A 9676-nucleotide genomic window follows, 5' to 3' on the forward strand; every position below is an offset into this window, starting at 1 on the left:
TCTTCCTTCTCAGCCTTTAGTCTCCGCCTTTTCCCATTCTCTGTCCATTTTTTTCTTTATTTTTTTCTCTTTTTCGCCTGACTTGTGGGTAAGGGCTGTGAAGAGCTGCAATCTATAGACAGGCTTTAGCCACAGCAGCCTGCGACTTGTAGGGATCTGTGGGGACTCCCAGGGTCACCCCCAACACACACTGTGGCTGTCTGCACGTGTGTCTCTGTCCGTTTGTGTGTGTCTGCATGTTTTTGTGTGTTTCTCTGTGCTGTGTGTGTTTATCTGCATGTGTCTCTGTGTGGTATATGTGTGCCTGTCTGGGTAAGTCTTTGTGGTGTTTGTGTGTCTGCGTTGCTGTGTCTCCGTGGTGTGTGTATACGTGCAGGGGTTGGAGGGCCACATCTGACGGGAAATGAGAGGGGACTGGAAATTCGTCTTACCCGTCAGTGTAAGCGCACTGCTTTATTTTGTCTGAAGCCGCTCAGGGGGGCTGAGGGCCGACCTTGGAGGTGGGAGGGCAGGAGCCCAGGCCTCCCAGCTCTGCCCCCACCTGCGACTTTGGTTCTAGTTGTACCTGTGTGTGGATGAGTGCCTTTCCCTCGGAAACCTCACTGTCTCCACTTGTGAGAAGAGGGTTCTTAGACAGGGTTCTCTGGAAAGCTAACAGCTGTTGAACCCAAGAGCCCCTAATCCCCAGGGCCCCTGACTTTCACCTCCTGTGGAGTCAAGGTTCCTTGGGACTTGGAGGTTGTTGCCTTCTGAGGGGCAGCCCTGGGGAGGGGTCTTTTAGGGCCTTACTGTTTGTGGAGCTCTAACTGCAGCCTGGACAGCTACCCCCAAGGGTAACCTAAAAAGGGGGACATTTTGAGAGAAGATGGGGATGAGGACCTCTCACTCCAGATATGGGGCTCAAAAAGTTCAGGATAAAAAAAAAATAATGAAGAAATTACAGTAATAATAATACAACAGCTACCAGAAGACACAATAACCATACAAAGCAGGCATAATCCTTAGCCCTATTTTACAGGTAAAGAAACGAAGGCTTAGAAAAGTGAAAGCATTTGTCTAAGGTCACACAGCCAGGATGTACAAAGCAGGCGTAATCATTAGCCCTATTTTAAGGGAAAAAAAAAGTGAAAGCATTTGTCTAAGGTCACACAGCCAGGAAGTGGTGGATCAGGGGTTCCAGTCCAGACAGCGAGGCTCCAGAACCCACAGCCACAGCCACGAGTGGCCTCCAGAGCAAACACACACCTTTATTGACACCTCCAATTGCCAGGCACTGGGCTCAGCCCTTCAGTGCACTGGCTCATTCACTGTATACGAGGGAAACCCAGGCCAGGATTCCAGAAGGCCAGGCTGTGCTCTGAGTGTGGCGTGTCTTACATGGGAGAAGTGGTTGGGACACAAAGATTCAGGAGCCCGGGAGGGTCACCACAGGCAGCTTTCGCTGACCCTTCCCTCTGTCCGCTGAACCTTGCCCATCCCACAGGACTCCATGATGCCGAACTGTGACCGGCCCTGCGGCTGTGGCCCAGGCCCCAATGTGGAAGACGGCAAGTGGTACGGGGTCCGCTCCTACTTGCACCTCTTCTATGAGGACTGTGCAGGTACCGCCCTCAGTGATGACCCTGAGGGGCCTCCTATTCTGTGTCCCGGTCGACCTTGGCCCTCACTGTGCTGGAAGGTAAGGCCGGAGGAGGAGCAACTCCGGTGATTTCCCGTGGCTTCGGGGGAATGATGCACTCAGTGGATAGAAAGAAAAGGGATGGAGTAGCAGTTAAAAGTCTTGCGTGTTCAAGCAATAGAAAACCCAGCTCGGATGGGTTTAAACTATAAGGGGAAGATGTTGCTTATTTTCTAGACAAAGTCAGAGGTTGTGTGCCTTCAGGCAAAGTTCGATCCAGCAGTTCAAACCATCACACTGAGGGACTCAGGATTTCTCTTAGTCTTCAGGCTTCCCATGGTACCCCCGCCCTGGCAACCTGTTAGCTTCAGGTTCTGCCCACATGTTCCCCCAACAGCTACTACTATGCTGCCCCTCAATCTTCTACTCCACACCATCCAAGGGAAACCAGAATCCCCTCTAGTATCTCCTTCAGAAAAGAAACAAGGCTTTTTATTTCTAGAAGTCCTGGCAAGTATTGCCTTGGCTCAGACTGGGTCACTTGCCTAGGCCTGAACTAATTATTATAGCCAGAGGGATCGTTTATCCTGACTGGCAGGGGTGGGGGGTCCATTCCACTGAAATATTACTGTGCTTCCCAGTGGTTTAGTGGGTACTGTTTCCAGGGCAGGGGAAGATGTGAGAGAAACAGTTGATACTCATATCAGCCAGGTAGAGTGGTCAGTTAGGGCGCCCTGTGGGGGTAAAGGTATGGAGGTGGCAGCGAGCAGGGTCCTGACAGTGGGCATGGCTCTTTGATAAACACTATAGGATCTGAGGCAGAGAGTCCCTCCCCTCTGCTTCCACAAGGCTTCACTCTAGTGGAGAGGTGAGGTCACAACTGTGCAGAGGGAATCACAACCTCAGGCCAGGTGTGCAGAGGATGCCGGGAGAAGAAATGCTCTCAGCACCTGTGGTGATCAGGGAAGATTTCCAGGAAAGTCAGTACCTTTTCACATTTTTTAAAGCATTGTCTAATTGCCAGGCAGTGTGCTAGGCTCTTGGGGACACAGAACTGAAGAAGACATGGTTCCTGTCCTCAAGGAGCTCCTAACTGTGGTTCATTTAGTTACTCTGCAAATATTCGCTCAGCTGCGACGCTATACTCGTACTGTGCCAGGCGTGGAGGGCACCTAGTGAGCCAGGACGGACACAGTCTCTGCTCTCATGCTCTCAGTTTGATGGGGCAGGCCGACATCACTTACATAGCAACCAAAAGTACGTATCCTAGTGTGCACCAAGGTGATACACTGGAGAATGAATGGGCAGAGCATTTGCAGAGTGTAGAGCAGGTGACTTGGCCCAGTGCAGAGGTGCCCTGGAAGGCTTCCCTGAGGAGGTGAGGTTTGAGGTGATACCTGAGGGATGTGTAGGAGTTAACCAGACAGAGAGATAGAGATAGAGGGTAGATCCTTTTCACATTTTTTTAAAAGCATCTTCTAATTGCCAGGCAGTGTGCTAGGCTCTTGGGGACACAGAACTGAAGAAGACGTGGTTCCTGTCCTCAAGGAGCTCCTAGCTGTGGTTCCTTTAGTTATTCTGCAAATATTCACTCAGCTGCGACGCTATACTAGTACTGTGCTAGGCGTGGAGGACACCTAGTGAGCCAGGATGGACACAGTCTCTGCTCTCATGCTCTCAGTTTGATGGGGCAGGCCGACATCACTTACATAGCAACCAAAAGTACGTATCCTAGTGTGCACCAAGGTGATACACTGGAGAATGAATGGGCAGAGCATTTGCAGAGTGTAGAGCAGGTGACTTGGCCCAGTGCAGAGGTGCCCTGGAAGGCTTCCCTGAGGAGGTGAGGTTTGAGGTGATACCTGAGGGATGTGTAGGAGTTAACCAGACAGAGAGATAGAGATAGAGGGTAGATGGTACTGGGGATAAGACCCACATAACGATGGAGGGGCACTCAGGTAGGCAAGGGAAGCCCACTGCTAGGTGGGAGCTGGGAAGGAAATTAATCAAGAGGTCTCAAGATTCCAAGTAGAACATGACAGTGTTATATCCTAGCAGGTGTGCTCTGTGACTCCCATCTCTTAAGGGGTTACCGTGAAATCCAGTTGGGATCCAAGGTGCACTAGGGACCCCTTGGCCTATGGCCCCCGACCAGCCCTGACTGCCTCCCAATCTGTCTGCCTCTCTCCAGATCAGCCTGTCCTCGGGGACCCTGCTGCTGCTGCTGGGAGTGGCAGCCCTGACCACCGGCTATGCCGTGCCCCCCAAGCTGGAGGGCATTGGAGAGGGCGAGTTCCTGGTGTTGGATCAGCGGGCAGCTGACTACAACCAGGCTCTGGGCACCTGCCGCCTGGCAGGCACGGCGCTCTGCGGGGCCGCCGGGGTCCTGCTGGCCATCTGCCTGTTCTGGGCCATGACCGGCTGGCTGAGCCAGGACACCAAGGCAGAGCCTTTGTATACTGAAGTGGACAGCCATGTGGAGGTCTTTGGGGACGAGTCAGAGCAGCAGCTCTCCCCCGTCTACTGTGACGCCAGTGGCCATTCTTGGTTCTCGCCGCCCACCAGCGCCTTTGGGCAATCCTCCGTGCAGACCATCCAGCCGAAGTGGAGCTCCTGAGCTGCCCGCAGAGCTGGAGGAGGCACCAGACCCAGAGACCGGACCCCTCCTCCTCTCCACCACACCCCATCGTCTCCTTAACGTCTCCCTTTCAGCAGGGACCCTTCTGTCTACGCCTACAAAAGGGTGAGCTCCAGGTCAGGAAGTCTGGAGCTCACATTCTCATGCCCATTCCCGGGGGTAGGGCCCAACTCATCCAAGATGCCAACCTTCCCCAAATCCACTCAGAACTCCCCGCCACCCCTCCTTCCCCAGGCTCTTCAGGGGCAGAAAGCATCTCCCTCAACCTGTCCCCACGCTTTTCTCTCTGTGGCCAAGCCCCGTACCTGTTCAGACCACCAGTTCCTGCCTCTGAAGTAAAAGGGGTTTGGGCCAGATTCTCGAGTCCCATGACTTTCCTATTCTCCCCTGATGTAAGCATTACCCTCTATAGGCAAACGTGGGTGTCATTCTCATCCACTGACCCCACCCTCTCTCCGCTGCACAGGATGCCTCAGGATGAGTCAAAGATGCTCATTGGACGTCCTGTCCAGGGTGGCGCAGAAACAGTGACTCCCTACAGTCTGTTTTCTTCATGTGTTTTGGCATCAGAGCCTTCCTCCCTTTCCACCCCATCCTGAGCTATTACTAGCTCCAGTGTACAGATGAGGCGCTGAGGGAGGCTGGCCGTCTGCAGGCTCCACGTTTCCTGACTCCTCCTGGGCCAGCTCCTGTTCTATAGCTGTAGCAGGGCCCTGCGTCTCTCTGGCTTTGCTGGGACCCCCCCAGGGGTTGGGGACAGGCTCGGCCCAGAGAGACTAGCTGGAAGCCTGGTGTCCCAGGTGGCTAAGAAAATACTTTGAACATGCATTTAAATGGCCTCTAAGGGCCAGGGGGCAGGAGAACTAGGATGTCTTTGTTCCTCAAGTCCCCCACCCAGCTTTGCTGGTTTTGCTCAGTGGATAGAGCGTCAGCCTGCAGACTGAAGGGTCCCGGGTTCGATTACAGCCAACGGCACATGCCCAGGTTGTAGGCTCCATCCCCAGTAGGGGGCGTGCAGGAGGCAGCTGATCAATGATTCTCTCTCATCATTGATGTTTCTCACTCTCTCTCCCTTCCTCTCCGAAATCAATAAAAATATATTTTTAAAAAGAGAGAGATAGACATTAAGAAAAAAAAAGTCCCTCCCACAAAAACCATCTCCCACAGGTGATGCATCATCTCCGTTCTCTGCCACCAGGGGGAGCTCCAAGACAGCTGGAAAGAGACCTCCGTGGACCCCGCCCCTACCCTCTGGGCTCCCTGTCACCACCTGCCTTGAGGCCACCTTGTGGGGTGGGTATCCCCAGTCCTCCCCCACCAGGCAGGCCCTGCTGCTCTTGTGCCCCAGATCGTCTCCCCATTCTGCACCTCTTCCATCCCCCCACCTTCCTATTCAATAAACAGCTGGGGTGGATACTGATTTTGCTTCTTTTCTTCCTGACCACTGGGGCGTGGGGAGGGAGGAAAGAGACTGCCATGTGTGCTGGGCACTGACGTCCATTATTTCTCATTTGTTTCTCACGAGAAAGAAGATGATCATCTCCATTTTACAGGTGAGGTAACTCATGGTCAGAGAAGTGAAGCCACTTGCCTAGGCTTCCTGAGGGAGACTTTAAATGCTTGCTGGGTGGGAAGGAAATTTCTCAGCCATCTTGACAACCTACTGCCCCATCCCTGAGAGGGAAGGAGGGCAAGGACAGTTCAGGGATGGAATCTCTTCCAGCCATATTAACAGCTAACCCAGTGATGGCGAACCTATGACATACGTGTCAGAGGTGACACGCGAACTCATTTTTTTGGTTGATTTTTCTTTATTAAATGGCATTTAAATATATAAAATAAATATCAAAAATATAAGTCTTTGTTTTACTATGGTTGCAAATATCAAAAAATTTCTATATGTGACACGGCACCAGAGTTAAGTTAGGGTTTTTCAAAATGCTGACACGCCGAGCTCAAAAGGTTCGCCATCACTAATAACCCATGGGTTAGCTATACTCACCAGGGCCCAGGCCCTGCTCTCGGTGCTTAATAAACCCCATGTGCTGTCCACACCTTAGAGCAGCGGTTCTCAACCTGTGGGTCGCGACCCCTTTGGCGGTCGAACAACCCTTTCACAGGGGTCGCCTAAGACCATCCTGCATATCAGATATTTACATTACGATTCATAACAGTAGCAACATTACAGTTACGAAGTAGCAACGAAAATAATTCTATGGTTGGGTCACAACATGAGGAACTGTATTTAAAGGGCCAGAAGGTTGAGAACCACTGCCTTAGAGAATGGCAGCTCCAGCCTCCCAGTAGCTCCAGCCAAAACCTTGGAGTCATCTTTGACTCCTCCCTCCCTTTCCTCTCGGCCTGAATCCAATCCATCAGCAAGTCCTGTCAACTCAACCTTGGACATACATCCTGTACCCAACCTCACAGCTGGCTCCCTCGCCTCAGCCACCATCACTTCTCGTCTGGGTTACCTACCAGCTTCTCCCTGGTCCCCTCACTTCCTGCTTCTCCATCCCCCAAGTCTAACCTTTTCAGAGCAGCCAGGTAAATCCTGTTATCACACAACTTAGGTCCTGTCCCTCCTCTGCCCAGTACCCACCCATGGCTCCCACCTCACTCAGAGTAAAAGCCAAAATTTTCCAGACCTCTAGCTTCCAGAACTGTGAGAGAATAATTTTTTTGTTGTTTTAAGCCACATAGTATGGGGTCCTTTGTACAGCCTGTTAGGAAACAGGCTGTAAGCTGGAGCAGCCTGAGGCAGTGTGGCAATATCAACAGGGGAAACACCCATGCCCTTTGACCCCTCCCTCTTGGGCGGGTCTAGGTTCAGTTCCATATGTTGGACACGGCAGCATTGTTAGTCACAGAAAACATTTGGAAACAACCTAGATGTTCATTGACAGGGGACTAAGTAGTAAATCCCGGGACAGTTACACACTGGAACACTATGTGAAAGAATGAAAAAGCGCCTTATGTGCTGAGCCTTATGTACTGCTCTCTAAGTGACATTGTTAGGTGAAAGGGTGCAAGGTGCAGCATCTTTTAGAATTCTTCTAAACCGTTTGTGTAAAGAGAAGATGTAGGGACCTTGCCTGTGCATGTGTGAAATCTCTGTTGCCTTTGGTTGTCTCTGGGGAGGGGACAAGGGGGGGAGGGAGACTTGCACCCATTTAAAATGTTGAACCATGGGAGTATATTTCATTCTAAAATATATTTCTTTAAAATTTTAAAAATAATATATTTGATTGAATGCATTTAATAAATGGGGAGAAGGGATTTATCTTTCTTTTTTTTAATATATTTTATTGATTTTTTACAGAGAGGAAGGGAGAGAGATAGAGAGTTAGAAACATCAATGAGAGAGAAACATCGATCAGCTGCCTCCTGCACATCTCCTACTGGGGATGTGCCCACAACCCAGGTACATGCCCTTGACCGGAATCGAACCTGGGACCTTTCAGTCCACAGGCCGATGCTCTATCCACTGAGCCAAACCGGTTTCGGCGGGATTTATCTTTCTTACAGAAGAATTTCAATTAATAGACACAGAAGGATTGAGAGAAATAAGAAATTGCATGCCACAGTAATAATTGTTGCACGTAAGATAAGGAAAGGCAAGGAGATATGGCTGAAGGGCATCTAGGAACTGTCTGTATTGTCTTAGTAACTCTTCTATAAATCTAAAATTATTTCCCCCCGAAAGTTAAAAATAATACAGTTGTTCTGGCCAATAATACTCCTGTTCTGGAGTAATAGGAATCAGGCTTATTCTCCCACTTGAAAGAACCAAAGAATGGGCCAGGAAATAAATGAATGAGAATAAATTTTCCTCATTTCTACAGTTGTCCCAGTCAACTTCCCTGAGTTTCCAGGCCATGGAACAGATTTCAATACTTTCTTAATAAATGATGAAACAAGTAGACAGAGAATCAGTAAGGTTAGGGAAGATTTGAACAACACTATCACCCAACTTGACCTAATTGACATTTATAAGGCGCCCCACCCAACAAGGGCAGAATACACAAGACCTTGGGCCTTGGTGGCCCCTGTAGACCCAGGGGCACATGGGGGGACTAAATAGACACAGAGCTCCTAGCCGCCTCAGGGCGCCCTCTGGTGTCCTTCAAAACGGCGGCTGCTCAGCAGTTCGACACCTTCTTCGACCTCAGAGGGAAGTTCTTTTCCCTCTGTCCTGCATTCCCTCCCTTCTCTGAGGTGGGGAGGGAGGCACCTTCTGCTCCATTTTTACGCCAGAGCCTGGGCACCCAACCCCACACTCCCCAGAGGCTGCCCCTTCTCCTGCTAAGTCTTGCATTCCCTCCCTCCTCCCTACTGACCAGCCTCAGAGGAGCTCCTCCACCTCACCCCCAACCGGACCAAAGAAGGAATGATCTGGAGCATTACCGGGCCTCTGGGGACACTGTGCCTGGGCAGGGAGCTGAGGTGCCCCAAGGTGAGAAAGAGAAACGTGGGGGTATTCATATGGGGCAGGTGTTAGTGAGATGGAGAGAGAGAGGGAGAGAGAGAGAGAGAGCGAGAGAGAACACTAAGAAGGAGATGCAACATTCACGCCCTAAACTCTTCATCTCAAATCTTACGCAGAGATCAGGCCGAGAGTGAGGCTGTCTGCCAGGTTCAAGCCACTGTGTGAGCCTGGGCAATTTTTAACCTCTCTGAGCCTCAGTTTCTTTTTCTCTAAAATAGGGCCAAAAAAGATGCCAATCTCTTGAGATTGAAGATCTAATGAGCTTAACACAGTGCCTGGCACACAGAAGAGCCCTATAAATGCCAGCCATTGTTATGAAGGAGAAGTCTGAGGGTCGGGACTAGCAGGCAATGCACAGGTTATAATTGGGGATGACTCGACATGGCCCTGGCCTCCAGGGACACCCAGTCTAGCGGAAAGGACAGTCCAGTAGAGAGGCAATGGAGATCTAATAGGGTGAGAGCAGCAATAGAAGGCAAACCATCTATCACAGAGGACAAACGCAGAGGTATAGCACTTGTCAGTACTTCACACAACTCATTCTGTTAGTCATCAGACCGCCATTAGGTGGTTAACATTATCTCCAAGGCACAGAATGGGAAATTGAGCACAGAATGTTTAAGCATCCTGTCAAAGGTTACACAGGTGAGATTTGAGCCCAAAAAATCCGGGTTCAGAATGCCCCAAACCCCTGGCATCCATCGATACGGAGGTGACACCATCCCCACAGATTCTACCAACTAACCAACCTGATAAGGGATGGGGGTCGTACTCATTACCCCTCACACAGGTTCACACAGACACAGGCAAGCATATGCATGTCTACCTAGATAAACACCAAATCCTGCCCATGACAAGAGCTCAGGAAATCCTCCGGAAAACCACTCTACTAGTGTGCATTGTTGGGAAAAAATGATCAGCCCAAACGACC

General features: G+C 50.7%; 1 protein-coding gene across 1 annotated transcript in view; it reads left to right on the forward strand.

Moving 5' to 3' along the window:
• Positions 1-4781, forward strand: part of NRSN2 (neurensin 2) — a 16580-nt gene extending 11799 nt beyond the window's left edge. Inside the window, exons 2-3 of the mRNA XM_005874773.2 lie at positions 1484-1678; positions 3810-4781. Of these exons, the coding sequence (XP_005874835.1) occupies positions 1490-1678; positions 3810-4235 (615 nt within the window). The 5' untranslated portion in view covers positions 1484-1489 and the 3' untranslated portion in view covers positions 4236-4781. The remainder of the gene's footprint in view (positions 1-1483; positions 1679-3809) is intronic.
• Positions 4782-9676: the final 4895 nt, after the last annotated feature.

Source organism: Myotis brandtii, unplaced genomic scaffold (assembly GCF_000412655.1).
Source record: "Myotis brandtii unplaced genomic scaffold, ASM41265v1 scaffold450, whole genome shotgun sequence".
NCBI classification, from domain to species: domain Eukaryota; kingdom Metazoa; phylum Chordata; class Mammalia; order Chiroptera; family Vespertilionidae; genus Myotis; species Myotis brandtii.